Raw genomic sequence first — 22,501 nt, 5'->3', positions numbered from 1 at the left:
CGTGTGGAACTTCCCGCGCACCCCTGAAATCCACGTACCCGGCCATATCGCGTGTGGAACTTCCCGCGCATCCCTGAAATCCACGTACCCGGCCATATCGCGTGTGGGACTTCCCGCGCACCCCTGAAATCCACGTACCCGGCCATATCGCGTGTGGGACTTCCCGTGCACCCCTGAAATCCACGTACACGGCCATATCGCGTGTGGAACTTCCCGCGCACCCCTGAAATCCACGTACCCGGCCATATCGCGTGTGGTACTTCCCGCGCACCCCTGAAATCCACGTACCCTGACTAATCGCGTGTGGAACTTCCCGCGCACCCCTGCAATCCACGTACCCGGCCATATCGCGTGTGGAACTTCCCGCGCACCCCTGCAATCCACGTACCCTGACTAATCGCGTGTGGTACTTCCCGCGCACCCCTGTAATCCACGTACCCGGCCATATCGCGTGTGCAACTTCCCGCGCACCCCGGTATGCACGCACACGTTTATTTTTTCTCTCAGCGCGTGTCTGTGTTTGTGGGTACCCCTTTGTACGTCATTTGTCCTGGAGGGCCACAGTATTGGACATTGATCATGTCTGTATATAGGTGCTATTTGTTGGCGCACCTTTTAGCGCACATTTCTTGCAGGCGCAGAGACGCTACCGCCTGCTTTCTTGTGGCGGTCGTGTTTGTGCCTGTTTGTGCCTGTGCGCTGCTTTGAGCGTGCGCTTTTTTGCCCTATTCTATTCCATGAATACGTGTTGTATGCGAGCGTGTGGGCGTTCCGCGCACTTGCCTCCTATACTTTCCCCGTGCCGCCCACATTCTTCCCCATTCCGAGTGTTGTGCCCCATTTTATTCCCCATTCCGAGTGTCCCGCCCTGTGTTCCGCCTACTTTAGAGCTGTGCGCTGCGCTCGGAGTGATAGCGCAGTGGCCGTGGCGCACGACGTTGGTTGACCTGTGCGCCGGCCTGCGCCGCGCGCTTTTTCGGCGCACGTCCTCTGCTTTTCTTGCGCACGGACTTCCATGAATCGACGTGCGCTGGTTTCCCTGCGCTTTTCGCTAATTTTCGGCGCAGCGCACGTATTGGCCCCTCTGCGCCGGGATTTTCGGCGCACATTTATTCCATGAATCGGCCTCAAAATCTCATAATGCCTAATTTGTCAAAATGACCAGTCCATAAACCTTTCAAAAATGTCACCCTTCAGAGTGTGATTTAGTTCTCAGAGTAGGGTCTTCAAAAAAGCCTCACACATTTTTTGAATGGCTATAGTGTTACTTCCTCTGTAATAATAGTGAACATGTATATATTGCACACCACAGCCACGTTTCTTTGCTCTCCAATGGCAGCACTACTTTAAAACTATGCCCTTATAATCTCAGTCTGTCTGGATGCAGACACCCTCCTGGTAGCTTCTAATCTTCAACCACTGGTTATGCAAGGTAGGTGCAGCTTTCTCCTTGCTTCCAGTTTGTCCCCTGTATGCATGCTGGGACTGAAAGGGAGTACCTATGCTTATTTTGCGGGGCAGCATATGTTATGTTATGTTATGTTACTTTGTATTTATATAGCGCCTTATGTACCATTTTTATGGTCTGAAGGCGCTGGTAGGTTGAACGCCCTTGGGAACCGAAGTTCGTGTCAGTAGAGATAGTAGAGAGAGTCAAAGGTGCGTGTGAGCACCGGATATGTGAGCAGCTGGTGTGGTATTCATGTAATAGCTGCTTCTTCGCGGTAGGTGTGGTGGTTGAGGGATCAGGAGTATGTGTTTGTTCTGGCAGGGTTTATCCAGACCGATTGTGGCTGCGTTAGGCCCGAAGAGAACGCCTGGCTGGGGGGGGGTGTAACCAGCAGTGTTTAGTTAGAGTGATGGGGAGTATGAGGCAGATGTTGCTATGAGAACAGCTATAACAAATGGTGTCATAGTATCTCTGTGTTCTAGTTGAATGGTGGTGTAAAGAAGAGTGTAAGCGTGGTGATATGATATGGTGGGTTACATGTTCTTTCAAGCGTTCTATGCATTCTAAACCATTCCATGTAAATCGCGCAAATCTATGCGTTCCAATCCGTTCCATGCATTCCAGTCCGCTCCATTTACTCCAGTCCGCTCCATGCACTCCAGTCCACTCCATGCACTCTGCAGCTCCATGCATTCCAGTCCGCTCCATGCATTCCAGTCCACTCCAGTCTGCTCCACGCACTCCTGTCCGCTCCACGCACTCCAACCCGCTCCACGCACTCCAATCCACTCCAGGCACTTTAATCCGTTCCATGCATTTGAATCTGTTTCATGTACTCCGAACCGTTCTGTGTATTTCTAAGTTGTTTTATGTACTCAATCCACGTATTTCACCCGTCCCATCCACATACTTCTCCGTACCTTTCACATATTACACCAGTACCTTCCACATACTTCATCTGTTCCATCCAGATATTTCACTTGTTCCATCCACATATGTCACCTGTTCCATCCTCATATGTCACTCGTTCCGTCCACATTTGTCACACGTTCCATCCACATACGCCACCCGTTCCATCCTCATACGCCACCCGTTCTATCCACATATGTCACCCATTTCATCCACATACTTCACCCGTTCCGTCCGCTCTACGCACTCAATGGCTCTATGCACTCATCCGCTCTTTGCACTCATCCGCTCTACACACTCATCCGCTCTAGGGATTCATCTGCTCTACATGTTCTACGCACTTGTCTGCTCTACGCACTCATCCGCTCTACGCACTCATCCGCTCTACACACTCATCCGTTCTATGCGCTCGTCTACTCTATGCGCTCGTCCACTCAAGGTGCTCGTCCGCTTTATGCCCTCTCACCCTCAACGTATTCACCAGCTCTCCGCACTCACCAGCTCTACGCACTCACCCATTCTATGCGCTCTCCTGCTCTACGCACTCACCCGCACTACACACTCACCCGCTCTACGTACTCACCTGCTCTATGCACTCACCCACTCTCACGCACCCCTCCACTCTCACGCATCCCTCCGTCCTTACGCACTCATTAGCTCTTATGCACTTGTCTGCTCTACCCATTAGTCTGTTTACGCATTCATCTACTCTACACACTCCACATTTCTTACGCACTCTTCTGTTCTACGCACTCTTCTACTCTGAGCACTCTTCTGCTCTGCGCACTCTTCTGCTCTGCGCACTCTTCCGCTCTGCGCATCTATCACGCTCTGCGCATCTATCACGCTCTGTGCACTCGTCCATTCTGCGCACCCATCTACTCTGCGCACTCATCCGATCCCGGCACTCATCCGCTCTATGCATTAGTTCGTTACATGCACTCATCTGTCATATGCACTCATCTGCTCTACAAAGTCGTTCGCTCATACGCACTCATCGGCTCTATACACTCATCTGCTCTAAACACTCATCTGCTCTATACACTCATCCGCTCTATACACTCATCCGCTCTATACACTCCACTACTCTGCACATTCATCTGTTCAATGCACTCCTGCGTTCTACACACTCCTCCGCACTCATCCGCCCTACACACTCTTCCGCTCTACACCCTCATCCGCTCTACACTCATCTCCTCTGCACATTCATCTGCTCTATGCACTCCTGCGTTCTACACACTCCTCCATACTTACGCACACATCCGCTCTACACACTCGTCCCCTCTACACACTCATCTGCTCTACACCCCATCCGCTCAGCACACTCATCCGCACAACATACTCATGCGTTCTATAAACTCATCCGATCTATACACTCATCTGCTTTATTCATTTCGCCCATTTTGTTCATTTTGTCCATTGCACTCATTACATCCATTTCATTAATTTAAACCTCATTACAGTTTTTGCACGATTTATTCTTTTTATCCACTTCACTGCTTTGATCTACTTTCCTCGTTCTATTCTGTTTGTCTTTTTATTTGACATTAGCAGTTGTTAGTTTGTCACTTTCTCGCATGGATCTTGATGTTGTATTGTTATTTGTCTTATTGTTATTCAAGATCTAGTAGTTTGTTGGTTGGTGTCATTGAGATGCTGTTATTCAGTTTGGGTTGGTTTGCGTACGGGTTGGTTTTAGGGGAAGAGCCAAGTTTTCAGTAGTTTGGGGAAAGACATTAGATCTTCGGTTAGGCGGATGTGGGGTGGGAGTGCGTTCCACAGCGTGCGGGCCAAGGCTGAGAATGATGATCCGCCTAACCTGACTGAGTTTGTTTTAGGTATGACTAGAAGGCCGGCTGAGCTTGATCTTAGAGTACGTGGAGGGTGATAGGGTTTTAGCTTGTCTTGAAGATATTGAGGTCCGGTTTTATGCAATGCTCGATGAGAAATGCATAAGGTTTTGAAAGTCACCCTTCGGGCCACTGGAAGCCAGTGCAGAGTTTTAAGGGCTGGGGAGATGTGGTCTCTCGGGCCGAGCGCTAGTAACAGTTTGGCTGCATCGTTTATTCAGTTGGTAAGCGTGGACTCCGAGGTAGAGGGGGTTAGCCTAGTCCAGTCTTGATATAACAATTGATTGGACCGCGGAGAGTCTGTTGGGAAAGGAGAGATATGGAAAGATGCGCCTAAGAGTTTTCGATGTTGGGCGGAGGGGCCAGCTATTCGGATGCCTTAATTCTTTGGTTCGATGGAGGGGGGCCCGAAAAGTGCTTAAAATGGCCCTGGCAAGGATAGGGTGACCAGATTTCAAAAGTGAAAAACTGGTACTGGGCAACTAACATAAAAGTGGGACTAACTCTTGAAAGTGGCTGTCAAGGCACTACACTTCAGAAGCGTTTGGAAGAGAAGGGGGTTTAAGTGTTACTGTTCAAATAAACGTATTTTATAATTAATGTATCACAAACTAACACTAATTTATCACAAACTAACACTATCTTAAGTTGTAAAATGCAGCATTTCTTCTGTGCGACATTCCTGCCTGCCAGCTATAAAAGACCTACTACAAAAAAACAGGGACCACTGCAGTTTCCAATGGGAACATAATCTTGAGAAAGGGGTACAGAGGCACAGAGCACCAAATACTGAGACAGTCCCGGGAAAACCGGGATGTTTCGTCACCCTAGGTAAGGAGCAATGTCACTGAACTTCTGTGAGTTGCAGGGGCGCCGAGCCCCTCCCCCTGTCCCCCAGGAAAGGGCAATTGAGAACAGAAGCTATTTTAACCCAAAGCCGTTTCGCGCTTGGTTCCTTTTTAGACAGTGATATCACCAGGGGGTATCGGAGACCCAGGCACGGCGCCGGGCCTTTCAACTTTTTTTGTTGACATGGACCTCGAGCCTCTGTGTGTCCCGATCTGCGAAGGGTTGCCTTAGACTGGCGATCCCAGCCGCAGACCCTCCAAACACCAGGGGCACCCACTAGCACCTCGACATTTCTTCATTCCGCTTGCTCCGAGCAGTGCATTTATTAACTCTTGAGCAGACCAAGTCTCCCATTTGGATGAGTACAGTAGGGGCGGGGCTGGGGGAGTGGTGCATCCTGGAAGAGGGGGAGCCGCAGGAAGCCTGTCTGTAGAGATAGGAGGATTTGTAGGAGGGCTGAGTCTTCGCGGGGGGAGGAGATGGATCCTAAGTGGGAGGGGCTGTACGCGGGTGTCGAGTTCCAATGAAGGGGCACATGCAGACTGTTGTGACTGGAGGTCCTGTCCCCCTCACGATGGGGCCTCGCCGGGTCAACGCCCACCTTCCAGGAATTGCCAGCAGAAGCCACTGAGTCTGTGAATAACATTCCTAGGGGGCAAAGGAAAGGGGCAGCGAAGGAGCGACGGACTAGGTCGCTGTGAGAACATAATAGGTGACGGGATGACGGAGGAAGGTGCCCGGGGTTTCGGGAGCCGCCCCTTTCTCCTGCTCGGGACAGGACCGCTTATAATAATCCGGGACACCCGGCACTGGCAGAGATAGAGGTAGGGATCCGAAGCCAGAGGCTCCCCGTCTTCTGAAAAGCATAGACCCTAGGACAAAACACTCTGCCAGAAGCTGTACTCACAACTGGGGGCACGCACTACTCACAGCCAGGGTACACACCACAGCCAGGAGGAATACTCACAGCCAGGAGTACAAACCACAGCCAGGAGGAATACCCACATCCAGGAGGAATACTCGCAGCAGGAGGAATACCCACATCCAGGAGGAATACCCACGGCTGGAAAGAGTACACAAAGCCAGGGGAAGTACTCACCGCCAGAAGCAATATCCACAGCCAGGAGAACCCGCAGCCCCGAGAACTAGCCACAGCTGGCAATAGTACTCCCAGACAGAAGGAATACGCACAGCCAAAAGGAATACCTACAGCCAAGAAAAGTACTCCCAGCCAGAAGGAATACCTACAGCCAAGAAAAATACTCCCAGCCAGAAGGAATACCCACATCTAGAAGGAATACTTACAGCCAGGAAAAGTACTCCCAGCCAGAAGGAATACCCACAGCTAGAAGGAATACCCATAGCCAGGAAAAGTACTCCCAGCCAGAAGGAAACCCTACAGTCAGAAGGAATACGTACAGCCAGGAAACAAGTACTCACAGCCAGCAGGAATACCTACAGCACGGAGGAGTACCCATAACCACGAGGAATATATACCCTGCTTTCCCAGGTACCACCCAGACAATCAAGGCCGACATCCAGCTCTAACCACAACAAAAAACAAAAAACAAAAAAAAACTCCAACTAAGCAACAAAGGAGGCACCTAAAAGCATCGACATATCTGTCCTCGTCACAGCGGGGCGCAGGGAGCTGAAGTCCAAGGGACCCCCACTGCACATCAGTGACCCCCCGACAACAGAATGAGCGCCCACCACCTGTGGGACCACCTACAGGCAGGCAGCTCGGAGGTGGACTGGTGCGAAGGCAACTACATCATCGTGCCCGCCATAGCCGAGTTCTATAACACGGTGAGTGCCCGCGCGCGGCCGCTGCTCTACCCCGAGGCGTGCTCACGCTTCGCTGCTTCTATTGTCGCCGCCGCCGCGAGGCTGCACAGAGCGCCACTGTTGTCCCTAAACCTGGCAGTGCACTCCTAGCTATAGTCACGCGCGTTGTGCACTGACATGTCCCTTTGCTTACTCGTTGCTATACTAGCTGTATTACATGCCGCGCTCAAATATTTGACTTTTAGCAACTCCAAGTAGCTTTACTTCTTTCCTTATTTCTGCCTTTTTCTGCATATATTTCCGTAGTCCTGCTTTCTGCATATTTGCAGTGTACTGTGTTAATATGACTATGGTCCGCTGTTGAAGGCTGCATCCTTTAGCTCCCCCAAATGTTTTGAACTACATCTCCCATCAGGCGTAGCCAGCCAATCTGATGGGAAGGGTTCATGGGAGGAGTAGTCCCCCAGACAACTCACTGAGCTCCGAGGCTGTAGCAATGGCAGACGCTGTAAAGCTGTTTCAAAACGTGGCTGCATTTTTTATTTTTGTTATTTGTCCATTTATAATGCGCCGGAGCCCGCAGGCATCAGGGCACAGAAGGTAAGATGGATAGGGCATAGAAAGCGACAGGGGCGGGGCGGGGGAGGTAAATAGGAGAAAGGATTTATCCCAAAGACGATAGTTTTCACCCCTTTCCAGAACTTCAGAAGATTGTTTTCAGCGTGCAAGGGTTTGGGGAGTTTATTCCACCAAATGGCAGCCTGAGAGGCAAACCGATCCCACTGACCCGCTTGCTCCTCAGGACAGAAAGACAGACCCTGTCACTCGATCTGGTGAATCTAGCCGGGTTGTGGATCTTAACACACTCTTTAAGGTAGCCTGGGGCATATGAAGGCATTTGTGCACTATTGTCAGCGCTTTGAAATGGATACAAGCTTACAGGGGGAGCCAGTGCAGACCCCTCCTGTGGGAGGAAATTGGTTCGTGTCAAGGTACCTTCTTGACATCCACACAGCATCATTTTGCAAAAACTGGAGGCGTCTGAGACAGTTTTACTGCATTGCACGGCTGTGTGACTTTTCTAATGTGTTGAGTATGCTGTATAGATGCACCACAGATGTATGATTCCCTACCCTTTAGAAATATTGCTCATGAGGATCGCCGCATAACTTTGCAGGCGAGAGGGCAGCGTGTGCCGCGTCAATTTCCGATGTTGTAATTGCAGTCCTATTCTGTCGTAGTTTTTTTTCGGGTAAAGCTTTTGAACACACTTTGCCCCGTAGCTTCTTAAGCGCTGCCTGCTGTGACGCGGGCATGAAGGCCGTGCCTTCTTCTTCTGGCCGTCAATGAATGCTGATAGAATGCTGGCACGTGATAGCTTGAGTGTGAATGTTCAGGGACCTGAACTGGAGTGCACGAGGAGGTCTGGTGGGTGGTCTTTATCTATGTAATGTAACCATACATATGTCAAATAAAGCTTCCTGGACTTTTCTTTACAGAGGGTCAGGACTGGTCTGTGTCTGGGGAAGGCCACACTTCTTTATGACACTGTCCTGTCAGATGAGTTGTGGTTAGCATTCTGGCTACTACTGAAGGCCTGATCCCTCTGGCTTAGAAAACTCGTCCCCTGCACAACATCTCATCTTTTTTTTTTTTTAAAAATCAAGCCCATACATGTACAGCATTTCATTGAGTAATAATTATCTTGAATAACATATTATGCACTTTTGATTAAAAGCTGTATAATGTAACATAAGAAACAGCGGATAAAACTCTTTGAGATTACATTGGGTCTCATTACGAATGAGGCGGTACAGTGACATTGGTGCCAGTAGTGCTACCGGCACCGTTGTTACCGTACCGCACAAGCACCATTATCAACGGTGCCGGTGCAACCATGCTCCCCACCCCCATACCGGCACCCGCAAATGGGAATTTCCTGCAGATTCAACTCGTAATGGGCCGGTTATGGCCCATTTGCGGTTGCCGGTAGCGAATTTGGCGGTAGTCATGCCCGTACGGGCACGCCTACCGCCGAACTCGTAATGAGACCCATTGTAGAGGTCCAAAAGCAGCCCCTTACTTTCAGCGGAGTGTACTATTTAGGCCAGACACCTTTAAAAGTGTGCATTTGTCAAGTTCAAAATTCACATTATTAAAAGTTGAGCAACACACCATTTATTTTTATTTGTTTATTGTGCATTTGTAAGACACTTATACATCAAGAAATTGTGCTTCAAAGCGCCCACAGAGCAATAAGGAGGGAACATGGGAGTGAAAGGTAAATCTAATAACAATGAAGAGAAAGAAAGAGACGGTCCTACTAGGCCTCGTGAGCATTCAGAGCGTGCAAGTGCAAAGAGAGAAAGGACGAGGGAGAGGGTGAGTGCTGGAGTTCCACAGAGGGAAGTGCAAGGGAGTAAGTTGCAAGCAATTGTTAAGTGACTAGCAGAGATCACTTGGTTAGAGAGGTCAACTGCCAATACAATAAGTGCAGGCCTGTGAGACAGCACAGGCCAGTGGGCGCTCAAAGGCAAGTGCTGGGAGTGGGCACGTAACATAAGATAAACAGTGCATATAACTCTACAAGATGACATTTTAGAGAAAAAAGTAGCCCCTCATTATCAGTCTATACTGATGTAGAAATACAGCTTAAAAATGTGGTGCGGAAAAGTTCAAAATTAGCATTAAAAGCTGAGTAATGTAACATAACATAAACAGGGCATAATATACTCTGAAATTCCATTTTAAAAGTCCAGAAATAACCCCTATGTGTCAGCAAAGTATAATGACGGGCAAGGGCACCTAAATAGTAAGAGTCAGTGAAGTTCAAAATTAGCATGAAAAGCTGAGTAACGCAACACAACATAACAAACCCTGCATACCATTCCATAAGATCACATTTTATGGCGTTTTTGGTGGATTATACAATGTGACGGAATATGGGTGCTTCGCTCTCCTGTGCTCCGGTGCTGGGCCTGACCAGGAAGAGTGTGTCAGGGGCGGGGGGGTTATCTTACTGTCCCGGCCTTTGAGTCAGTGGAACCTGTGGTTTGTTGACTTGAAGGATGGTTTGCGCTGGTCTCACCTAAGCTTATGGAGCAGCATTGAGAGGGGCGCGACCTGCAAATGCCAGTTCACACCCTATAGGAATACCTTTTGTGCGGGTGCCTGTAAGGTGTTGCATGATCATCTCACCCTAACCTGTTGTGTATGTTGAATAGAGCTCGTTAGGTTTCCTGTTCTAAAGTGTAAGGCATGGAACACCGCGGGGGATCCGGCCTGTTTGTTAGGACCATTCTCTCCTTTCTCCCACTCTCCTACATTTCTATCTCTCCTTTTATTTTTGACACTGCTGGCTGCATGGCCAGCAGTCTTTGCATCCTTCTCAAAGATGCATTTCTGCTGATTGCCTTTGGGCGCCTTTGGGCCTCAGTTACCACCACAAGTTGTTTCTAAGGCAGCTCACAGTGTTGTTGCAAGTGGCCCATCGGCGCCGAAAACTCATTAGAGAATCCTTTGTCTGCCAGGTGTAGAGGATCTCACTTGGCAGCCGGTCACAAAAGAGCAACTTATAGACAGGGCTGCCAGCGGAGCCTGAATTATTCAGCCTCCTGACACGGAGCGCCTCTGAAAGAGCTCGATTCATCAGACACCCAGTACACAACACTCCCCCGTTTTCTTTCGGAACCATCTGCTGTCTGCTCAACAGGGCAGGCTCCTAGCACGTTGGGATAGCCAGGCGAGATCATTTGCTGAGGTTCCCTGTTATTTAGGGGCAATATCTCCTCCTCTCCTCCTCTCTTCCTCTATCCCTCTCCCTCTCCCCCTTCCTCCCACTGGGCTCATCCATAGGAACATCAATGATATTGAACATTGCCGTAGCTCATAATACAAATGAGACCGGTGTTGGAATGTCTTGGAAAGCACGCAATCCTGTATACAGGGGTACATATTTCAAATTGCAAGCTGCTAGCCAGCCAGAAAGAGTCACTCGCCACCCCAGTTTTACACACACACACACACACAAAGCACACTGTTTCTTACTCGTCAAGAGCCAATTATCACTAGCCAATGGCTAGTGGCGAGCGCAAATATTGAGCACTGCTGTATAGATACTTCTTTAAGAATGTGTGGGCGCTGGGAACCATTTAGACACTTATTTAAGGAGGTCTGTGTATTGGAACTGGTCATCTAAACTGCCACCTTTACACTGAGACTCAGCTTAGCCTCGCAGCAGCGGCAGCCCTTGGACCCCAATGGAGTGACAGGATTTGGTTTGTGACAAATTAAATTACCACCAAGTCAAATGTGCATTAAACTCTGAGTGATTCGAGCATACAACATTTTTTTCACCGTTTTATTTGCCAACTATAAAGATGTGGGGTCGTTCTTATGCTCCCCAAATGGTCTTTGATTTTACCAAAGCAGCTCGGAACGCTAATTTGCACAATTAGTCCCTTTCCCATTTCTCATAGGGGTATTTTGAAAAAGTAAAATAGGAAAACATGTATTTGGTATTCTAAATTTTGATAATATGCTTTTCTCAGTGAAACATTCTTATTATGACTACATTTTATAGTGGAAGTGATTAAGATAAAGGATCATTGCAACATTTAAAAAAAGCAAGTTTACAATGTCAATATACTTAAATAGCTTTTACAAATGTCTTCTTTTGCCAGCATGCGCACCAATTTGTCTCTCAAAATATCCTTCCTTCATGTAAAGGGTCATGCTCAGATTAAAACGAATAATCGGTTTCTTCTGTGAGCACCAAGGCAAAGCTGTAACTTGTGTGCTGACCGCTGATTGGTTGGAACCGCACTGACAGTGAGAGTGTTTCAGCCGGCACTGGCAGAGAGAGAGAAAAAAGAGAAAACACATCTCACAATGCAACTCTCACCCGCAGAGAGAGGATGACAGAGATACTGAGGGAGACAGAATGATAGCGATATGGATGGGAGAGCCAGAAAGAAAGAGAGCACAGAGGGTTAGTGATCGCCAGATCAGCATATGATATGAAGAGTACAGCAGTACTTATATAAAGCATGTTTATATTTCTTATTACATTGTACGTGTGACATTGCTGTTACATCATTTTCCACCTCCTCCCAGACCAGTGTCTCCCTTGGTATCCCAGTACTGGTAGCTAATAGATCTTGGGCCTCATTACACAGACGGCGGTAACCATGCCGCCAGTATTTTACCGAGTCCGCCTTGGTGAATGGGGGAATTACCGCCCCATTCCAAGGTTGGCGGGGCGGTAATTCCCCATTCACCAAGGCCCTTCCCCATTCCCATTTGAGCCCCCATAGGGTTCAAATGGGAATGGGGAAGGAGCAAATAACGGTACCTCTATTAGCGGTACCGTTATTTGCCCTGAAGTCCCTCAGCGGGTCCCTCACACGTTAAGGACGGGACCCGCTGAGGGACCTCGTAGTATGGCGCTAAGGGATTACCGGCACTGGTGCCCTTACCGGTGCCGGTAATCCCTTAGCGCCATCCGTGTAATGAGGCCCCTTGAGTCCTGACCCCCTGGAAAATCAGGTGTCACTGCCACAAACAACCTAGAATCTTACTTGCACACAGGGATTGGGTAATTCCAGCCTGCACTCATCAACAGCACGTTTCATGCTTGCCTTTTCTCTACCCCATTCACTTTCCTTTGCCCCCCCACCTCACCCTCTGCACCATGTTAATGTTAAAGGATATTTGTACCGTGCACGATCACCACCGGAGTGGTCCACTGGCGCTCTCGCAGATCTGAAAACAAAGGGGGGGGGAAGGTTAGGCGTATTAGTAGGACAAAGTTTGGAGAAGAGAAAGGGGCACCTGCAGTACTATTGGCAGCTTCAGTTCAGTTAACACCGTTCGCCGAGCGTATTGGTGTGTTATTCGGTTCTGTGTCCATCGTGTGCTGTTGTTTGGGGGTCGGTGTGGTTGTTGTGGTTAAATGCGTGTGGTTTGCTGCGGCTTTAAGAGGTGTGGTTGTGTTTGGTTGGAGCGTGAGAGGTGTTTGAGGAGCGGTGAGGTTTTTAGTAGTTCTTTGGGATTGGTTAGTATCCTTGTTGTTAGGAGAAATGCATATTTCTATTGCGTCTCCTTCATGACTTAAAGAAGGTGGTTTCCTTTCGGCGATTAAGTTTCAGCGTGGTAACGCTGTCTCATCTCGCAGTCGTTATGCTAAGTTAGCTACATTCTTGTTTCCATCTTTATGATCGGCCAGCCGTTTTATCCCAGTTTGTCTTTGCTGTAACCTGGTTTTGGATTTATTACCTGTGTGCTACGCCCATACCGTATGCCCTTTTTGAGTGGGTAAGGTTCTTGGTAGTGTTGGTCATGTGCGCTAATTTATATCCTCATGGAGTTGTCGCTTGTGTTCTATTCAACCTTGCATCGTCTCTCGTTCTGTAACCTGGTTTTGGATTTATTACCTGTGTGCTACGCCCATACCCTAGGCCCTTTTTGAGTGGGTAAGGTTCTTGGTAGTGTTGGTCATGTGCGCTAATTTATATCCTCATGGGGTTGTCGCTTGTGTTCTATTCAACCTTGCATCATCTCTCGTTCTTTTAGGTGTTTCCCTTAGTAGGTCCTGGGTGTTGTCTGTGCTATCTTATATTCTGTCAGTCTGTTCTTTGTGTTTCCTATTTAATTGTTTTTGGTTGTTACAATTTGGATCTGTGGTGTTGAAGAGCCAGATTTTTAGACGTTTTCCAAATTTTAGGTGGTCCTTTGGTGTTTCTTATTTCTTTTTTCTTTCAGGAGGTTGTTCCAGGTTTTTGTGGCTAGGTGGGAGAAAGAGGATCCCCCAAGTCTTTCTTGATGTATCTTTTTGGTTCCAGGCAGATTTCATTGCTTGATCGGAGGAGTCTCGTTGCCTTGTAGATTATCATTTTCTTTTGTAGGAATTCTGCTCCCTGTACGCTGATTGCCCTGTGTGTTTTGCACATTGTTTTGAATGTGATACAATGTTTAATTGGGAGCCAGTGTAGTATTTCTAGTGCTGGGGTGATGTGGTCTCATCTGGATAGTTTGAGGAGGAGTCTGGCTGCTGCATTTTGGATGCGTTGTAATTTTTTCAGGAGGCATTCCGGCATCCCAAGGTAGAGGCTGTTTGCGTAGTCGATTCTTGACATGATGAGGGTGACGATTGTCAGTGTTTTGTGGGTGAAGGAGAGGAAAGGTAAGATTCTTCGTGTTGTGTGAAGAAGGAAGAAACATTTCTTAATTACTGCATTTACTTGTGGTTCTAAGGTTAGGGCGTGGTCCAGATTTTTTACTACCTTAGATGGTCTGGGCGCGGTTCCCATTTCCGTAGGCCAGGGAATGTAGGTGTTCTCTTGGTTTTTGGATATAATCATGATTTCTGTCTTTCCTGGATTGATTTTCAAGTTGTTGGCGTTCATCCAGTCAAAGATTTCTTTTAGACATTCTATCAGGGTTGAGTGATTCGCTTGAGAATCTTCAATTTTGTAGATGTTTTGAATGTCATCTGAGTAGTTGTAGCATGTAATGTAATGTATTTTTTGAAGATCCTGATTACTGGAGTCTGGTAGATGTTGAAGTAAAGTGGTGATAGTGAGGATCCTTGTGGTACTCCACAGTCGTTAAATCGTGGAGTAGATTTGAAGGGTTTTATCCATACGGTTTCTGTTCTGTCTGCTAGGAATGATTTAACCCAGAGTAGTGCCATGTCCGTTATACCTATATCTTCCAATCTTTTGATCAGGGTGTCATGGCTTACTGTGTCGAAGGCTGCGGAGAGGTCGAGCAGAATCAGAGCCAAGACTGTGTTAGAGTCTGCGTTTGTTTTTAGGTCATCCCAGATAGATAGTAGTGCCGATTCTGTTGCTCTCGAGGGTCTGAAGCCAACTTGTGCTTGGTCTAGCAAGTGGTGTTTTTGTACATGTTTTTGGGTTCATTTTTATACATATGTTTCTAGGAATGTTGCCGTGTAGGGAATGTTTAAAATCGGTCTGTAGTTCGAGAGGCCTTCCACGTCTCCACTTGTGTTTTTTAAAAGTGGTTTGATATATGCTGATTTGAAGGATCGTGGTACTGTCCCTGTTGTGAGCGACAGATTTAAGAGGTTTCTGTAATATTCTGACGGCGTTCCTTGTGCAAGGATTGATTTGTAGATGTCAGGGGGGCAGGGATCCATGGGTGATCCTGCTTTCTTGCTGTGTTTTACCAGCCTGATGAATGTTTCTCCTAATATTTCCAGGAAGTTTTGGAGTTTGTGTTGTGGCTCCTCATCAGGTCCGGTTGGTTGAGTGTTAGGGTTGGTCGGTTTGTTTTGTAGGATTTGTTGGATGTCGTTGAATTTGTATTTGAAATGGTACACCAAGTCGTTGCTTAGTTTCTGTGAGGTATTGGAGTGTTGTCGCAACCTGGTGGGTTTCTTATTTCTTTTATGATGTTGAACATTTATTTTTGTGTGTTGGTGGCATTGGTGATTCGTCATCATACTGCCTTCTCTTTGCCTTGTGAATTTCCTTCTTATATGATTGGATTTGTTTCTGGAACTGGGTTTTTTCATCTTGGTTGTATTATTTCCTCCTTTCCAATTCCAGCTTCTTGTTGTTCTTTTTCATGGTGCTTAGTAGTTGGGTGAAACATTTTGCCATTGCTCTTTTTCTTGAGGGGGTGGAGTAGCTCCAAGAAGTAGGCAGAAAGGCCGCACTGGGACATACAAACCTTGTTATATTACGTTACATTCTACTGTAAGGCCGGCAGGCTAGAATGCAGATTGGGTTGGGGTAGGACATATGACCGGGACCTGGAGTGTGCTCAGATCGACTCTTCCATGTACCACCTAACCAATCAACAAAGACACACCAGAGCCCACCATCCGCACCCGGGTCCTGCGCCACAAGTCTCTCGACCCTGCAGGTCAGAAAGCATATTGAGTTCCAGGCAGTCACATGACCGCAATCCAGAATGAGGCTCCCTTAGTGTTAGAACATGCTCAGTGCGACTCCGAGCCCCCCGTAGCACCCAAATAGTGGAACACAGGAATCAGATTTTGTCCCTTTTAGTGACACACCACAGCGACATACATAAACTCTGATTGCCAGGACCTCCAACCCATCGGCGATCCAAGGGAAAAGCACTTAGGAAAACACTCTCACCTGCTTGCTTGTCTAACCCCATGCCTGTTGTAAAAAATGGCTTATATCACCAATATCCAGGCACTCTGCCCTTAGCTACTCCTTCCTTGACTACCACCATGTCACACATACATCTCATTTTAATCTTAATTAACTATCCAGTTAATTGTATTGACCAGTACCACCCTATTCTTTAATTGTGGTGTTCTCTACCGATCTATGTTTCTACTCGATTATTCCATGTTATTGGTTGCTCTCAGCCTAGGATTTAATCTGTTGATCGCTATCAGCATATTACTTAATTTGTTGGTCACTACTCGTCTGCTATAATACCTGCTTGCTTACATCTGTACATCTGTTCTGGTTGCTCTCCTCAACTTCTAACTTGCTGTCTCTGTGAACACTGCTCTTCTATAACTATTGGCCTCACCTCATCCTCAGTGCCCTCCTGATCCCTACTTACTATCTAGCCCCCTACACCTTGTGTAGACAAACAGTGGGATATGCTGGACATTATTGTAACGGGAGGGGGAGGGACAAGCAAAGTATGTGGTGTGATTGCTAAATAGGTGGTAGGCGAATCTGAGCGAGGAAATACGTTTGATGCTCCAGGTGTGCTCAGGGAAGATAGTTAATCACAGACCTCACTCAATTACTAGTTGCAGATGCAGACCAGCAGTAAATGACACACCCAAGAGGAGAAGAACCACAGTATAAATGTAGCCAGCCTCAGTTGCTGAGAGTGAGTTGTTTTAGTAGTTCTGGCAGGCTGTTGGGGGAGTTTGGGGCATGATGCAAGAACTATGGAGGAGTAGACGCTGTTGCAGACGAGAGGGGAGAAGGAGCCAGAAGCAGTCAGTGAGAGTCTAGGGGAGGTGGTAGATCAGGAGGAGCTGAGGAAGATCTGGATGAGGTAGTAATACAAGGAGGAGGTGGTCAGAGTATAGTGGAGGTGGTAACTCCAGCAGAAGGTAGTGAGTATGGAGGAGGTAGCAATGTCAGGCAGTGGTGGGGGACATCTGGAAGAGATGGTCATACAGTGAAGAGGTGCCAAGAGTCCTGAGGGGTCGGTAATAGCAGGAGGAGGGGGTGAATGCACGACAGGGTTCATAGGAGCTGGATAAGGTGGTAACAGACCTAATAAGAGTAGGAAGGAACGAGGTCGGGTTGACCTAAAGTAGTTTGAGAACCCAGGACGAGGGACGAGAACCCAGGAGGGAGAAAAGACCAGAAATGGAGAGAAAGTGAGAAGAAAGAAGAACCAGAGGCACAACCTGGAAGATGGAGAGGAAGACTTGGAGACTAGAGACTGGTAGGGGGAACACCTGGCTACAACATCAACGCCTGGAGAAAATCCAGTTCCACAGCTGCTAGAGGCAATTAAGCTGTGCCTCGTGAGGGACCTCTGGTAAGGGACTTGGCCTGGATGTCTGGAGAAGGCTTCACATTAAATAGCCATGGGTATGGATACAGGAAAGCCTGCATCTTGTTAGCCCACAAGGATTGGCCACCACCACGGGAAAAGAGGACTTGGCTCCCCAGCGTGAGAGGCTTTGTTTTGATTGGTGCTTCAAAGTTTCTGTTTGCTATTTTGGCTTTTGAGTTGACACTTGTCAAACAAACTGTAAACTCCCATCTTCTGTGTCCAGTTGTTTTTGCATCCCACGTGGACTAAGTGTCATCATCTTAATTCTTTTGTTGCTGAACTCAATCTCTTTCTCGATTCTTTGATCACTGAAGCCCCTATTGTACCAACAGCAAACCCCAACGTCCTGGACACTCCCAATGGCCATCTCTTCAAACTTGACTCTATCCCCCATTACCACTCCATGGTTACCCTACACATTTGTTACTCAAAGTACCAATGTAACTTCTTCAACTACATGATGCTCTCATCGACCCTCGCCTCCGTGGAGCTCAGCATCACCCCCTCTCCCACTGCCTCCTTACATCTCCACTTGACCATTGCTGTCCCTCCCCATTCTTCCTTTTCCATTACTAAACCTTACTTGCTACCTCCCTTTCTAGCTGAAGGAAGATCCTATCCCACTGCTATCTCTCTCTCTCTCTCTACCCCTAGCCACCTTTATTGCGCTTGTCTTCCGTGATTTCGACTCCATTTCAGCATCTCGCTTTGAGTACCTCCCACCTGCATATACCTGCACTCGCACTTGTCCATGACCCCAGCTTTGAATCACCCAGCTCGACAGGCAGCAGAAGACATGCATGCAGCCATGCCTCTGCTACAGCTGTGCCACTTGTGCATGTCCCCCATTTCCAATCTTTTTTATCTCCTATTGGGGATCCATGTCTGAAATCACCATAGACCTTCACTCCGCTAAATCCACCAACTATACATCCCCGATGTTGTCTCTTTGCTTTCTCCCCAGCAAGATCTCCTCTATGCCCCAGGCTATGCTGTCCCCCTTTCCTCCTCTGCTAATGACTTTGAACTTTACTTCTCTTCTAAAATCTTCAAATTCTATGGCACCATGTCCCCCCTCCTATCGATCCCTCCCCCGTCTTGCTTATCTGTGCGTGGCTGCTGGGATTAACCTTTTGAACATATGGAAAGCCGTTCTAGCCTCCTTCTGGGCCTTTCCCTGCACTCCTTTGTTCTTGTAAAAGTGTATTGAACTTTGCTGCTCGCACCCTCTACAACCTGCCACCTCTTCCCATTGCCTCCATGCTAGATGGCTATTCATGCACATTTGGTCCCTTTCGGATTTTTCTTCCCCGTCTAAATCTGTCCATGCTTTGTGTTCCCCTCCAACCTGGATAACTCCCCTCCTGCTACTCCACCGCTTCCACTGGATCACCTTCTCCCAGACATCCTGAACAGCACATTCCAAGGTTTCCAATTGGTCCTGAAAAAAGAATCCCTCCTCTCCCTGGAAGAGATGCCCCTGCTGTCATGTGGCATTGATCGATCCCCATCACCATTGCTTGCGTCGACTGATATATCATTGAAACCGGTGCGCATAACTGTAAATAATGCCAAACAATTGGTCTCTTGGCATTTATAGTCTCAATTCAAAGTATATCAATGTGTCTCCTCCCTCACTTGATCCTCTCTCCATACCAGACTACTAAACACACAGAAATATAGGAATGCTCGATTTCCTGCACTACACTTATCGTACATCGCTTCTGGGAGAGACAGGGTTGCCCCGTGTTGCAAGGTCGGGAAAGGACCAGGGGCTACACTGATCTCGGAACTGTTGTGACTGGGGGCTAGCTAGCCTTTTGGCTGTAGCTCCTGACATTCTATCTGGGGCTACAAACAAAAGACCAGGGGCTATAGCCCCCTAGCTCCCCCTAGCAACGCCTCTAACTTGCCCGTCTCTAAAAAATGCTTATTCTGGAAAGCAGTGGTCGAAGTGTATGAAAAGAAGTAGTGACTATGTTGCCTGTTGGACTGCCTCCACTCCCCACAAACCCCATCACCATGCCCCCATCCCACCCACAATACAAACCCCCAAACAAATGCTCCTGCTGTTTAAGTGAACGTTCAGTGCAGTGCAATGAAAATTCAAGTTTCAACTGCTTCCTATACTTATTTTTAAACGAAACCATTCCGCAATGGTTTCTTTTAAAAATAAAAGTATAGTAACAGTAAACTTAATTAAAAAAAAGCAGAGGCGCACCGCTCCCGCCCACTTTGACCACTGCTGGAAAGTACAAAATAATAACGTATTGTAGCAGAGTTCTGATGTCACACTGCTAGCTGCCAGAAACAGATGACTCTTTCAAGCAGCTTCCTGGGCATGATAACGACTGCCATTTAAGCAGTTAATCAAATAGTGCTTCTTGGCAATATTTTTTCATGTGAAATGTCTTTCCACGAAAGGTCACAATCATTAGTTGATGAGGAAACATAATTGGTCCTTTGTTAAGGGCACAGTCTATCTACACATCATCAGTTGAAAGTGATCTGCATTAAAACGCTAAAAGATTTTGTACCTAATGAATTGTAGAGAACATATTTGTAGCCCATGTTTTCGAGGTCTGGTCCACACACAAAGGTGCACACCCCCTCGTCCCAAACCCTGGACAGTTCCCATGAATACCTCCCCCGCCTCCCAGGTCTGTTGGGTAACGAGGGGCGCTGCACCTGCCAAATAAAATCACTGATAACAGGAGATGGGCTACACCCTGAGTTCTTACATGACTAATGGAGACAGACACCAGAGTGATTTTTATAGAGATCCCAATAGGACACCTCTTTATTTATAGTAAAAGTTTACTGTTAACTCTTGTTTTTACCCTAGGATACCTCTTGCACGAGCACCAACTGAATGGTGCCCTGCTACGTCAGTTCACCCATAACTCTTGCGCGAGCACCAACTGAATGGTGCCCTGCTACATCAGTTCACCCTTCCTCGGAGGCGGAGTCTGACGTAACAGATCCCTTACCTAAACTCAGGTACCACCCGCATGGAGTGAAAGGCCCCTGTAGGGGGTCCCATCTCGCTAGGAGGCTTCAGGCTGCATTCAATCAACCCCTTCACAGTACCTTCATGGGTCTGTGATCATCTGCATACCCCCGGCACTTTTTAATCTTCTGGGTGGGCCCCGTACCAAATTCCAAAATGGACAAAGTGATGTACAATTTCGGTATCATACCAAAACACTGAAGACCATTGCTGCGAATCACAAACCATCGAATTCTTTGTAAGGAATTTTTACACAGTTTATTGAAAATATAGATGGGGTTTGGGGTATTAACTAAGGTGGGGGATGTGGGGGTGGCTCCAGGGGGTGGGGGTCCCCCCACATTTATTTTCAATAAACAGTGTTACAATTCATGAAAGAAATTCGATGTTTTGTGATTCACAGTGATTTTCTCGATGTTTTGAGGTGGATACCCATCATTTAGCGCAAATTGGAAAAAGTCACATTGCAACCTCGTGCAACTTGCTTTGCAGGGGAACTCGAGCATGTGTTGCCTCCCTTTGTGTAAACTCAAGTATCAAATGTTTCTGACCTCTCATGCCATTGCAAAGCATTTAATGGTCAACCTCTGGCCGTGGCAAGCAGTAACCATTTGCAAAGTGCAAATACGGTACAGAGAACGGCTTTCACTGTTCACAGGGCAGTGTCTGGAATTGGACATGCAGGCAGAGCCCATGCCTCCCCACTTCCTGCACCCCCAAGTTCCCTACATAATTAGGGACTTTAAAAAAAATACATTCCGACCACCTATCCCACTCTTTTGGCATTTAAGAGAGCCACACTGCAATCAACACTGCCAACAGAAGTCAGCAGTGGGGCCCCTTAGAGGCCTCAATGCATGCATTTACTATTGTGCATAATGAGTCATTCATGGGAAAGGCACATCATTAATATCCAAAAGGGATAGATAGCCTATTTGCCCTACACAGTATTTGTATATTTTGCACAAGTCAAATGACTGGTCTCACCAGAGCACTGCTCTGCATCAGGGCAGTATGTACATTTGGTCCAAGATATTGTGGTCTATGATGTCTTAGTCCTTATGTGCGCAGGTGCCTTTCACAATGTGCCATTACAAGTTACTTCGGTGGTGCCCAAGAGTACCAAGGTCCAGAAAATACCTTCCACAGTAAAGCCCTGAGGTGTCGAAGGAATCAAATCTGCCTGTACGCAGACCAGTCTGCGAGCATTTAAACCACTGAGGGATAACATAGAAACCCATACAATGGAACTGCTCCTTGGCGTGCACCAACCACGCTGCTGAGGAAAAACCAGCTGAAAGTTTGCGCAATATACTTTGTATACGTTTTCCCCTCTGCCAAGGGGTAGAGAACCAACACTGATGCAGTTTAACTGTATCAAGCCTTGTACTCTCTCTCCCACAAGCATCGTGAGAGATAAAATATTATAATTTTCCCATCCCAAGCCCTCAGTAGAAGAACAAATGTAACTAACAGTTACTGAGGTTTATGGGAGAATTTATTTAGGAGGAAAACACATGCTTGACATACAGCGGCACACAGAGAGCAGTAACATGCAGCCTTAGAGGAGAATTTAGGGTAGGGTATTTAAAGTACCCATGCAGCAGAGGCCAGTGTGAAATACAAAATCGTGGCTGACACTTATATAGATTTGAGCCAGTCCCCTGAAAGATCACCTGACCACAGTCACACAGGCCAGTGGTAGAATAGCACAGCCCACCACACACACAGGCCTATCACCCTGGAACACACCCATGGGGGCGAGCTTTCACCAGATAAAAGTCAGCCAATCAAGCAGCCTTTGTCAGTCCTGTGAAGAGTTTCATGGAGTTCCCAAGCAAGGAGGGTTAGTAAAAAGTGGAAGAAGGAGCGCCTATGGAGGGCTGACCAGAAGGAAGTTGCAGACCTTGGGAAACATTTCCAGAGAGGGTATACAAATAAGACAGTACAACAGTGAAGTGCAGCAAGGAGGAATTCTTGGTGAGTGGTAAGCGGGGAGAAGCGTGGAGTAGTAGACAGGCTGTGAGAAGGAATAGTACAGAGTAAAGAGAGTACCAGCTTGGTGAGGGAAACAAGGGATACTATTCGGGAAGTAGATGGGATCGTGAC

At 47.5% G+C, this 22,501-nt stretch overlaps 1 protein-coding gene across 1 annotated transcript in view; it reads left to right on the top strand.

The window, feature by feature from the left end:
- Positions 1-5,523: 5,523 nt before the first annotated feature.
- Positions 5,524-22,501, top strand: part of ACER2 (alkaline ceramidase 2) — a 220,396-nt gene continuing 203,418 nt past the window's right edge. Inside the window, exon 1 of the mRNA XM_069625959.1 lies at positions 5,524-6,867. Within this exon, the coding sequence (XP_069482060.1) occupies positions 6,760-6,867 (108 nt within the window). The 5' untranslated portion in view covers positions 5,524-6,759. The remainder of the gene's footprint in view (positions 6,868-22,501) is intronic.

Source organism: Ambystoma mexicanum, chromosome 6p (genome assembly GCF_040938575.1).
Source record: "Ambystoma mexicanum isolate Mex_15411 chromosome 6p, UKY_AmexF1_1, whole genome shotgun sequence".
Classification (NCBI taxonomy): Eukaryota; Metazoa; Chordata; class Amphibia; order Caudata; family Ambystomatidae; genus Ambystoma; species Ambystoma mexicanum.
The sequence above is the reverse complement of the archived record's forward strand: the minus strand, read 5'-3'. Positions and strand labels throughout refer to the sequence as shown.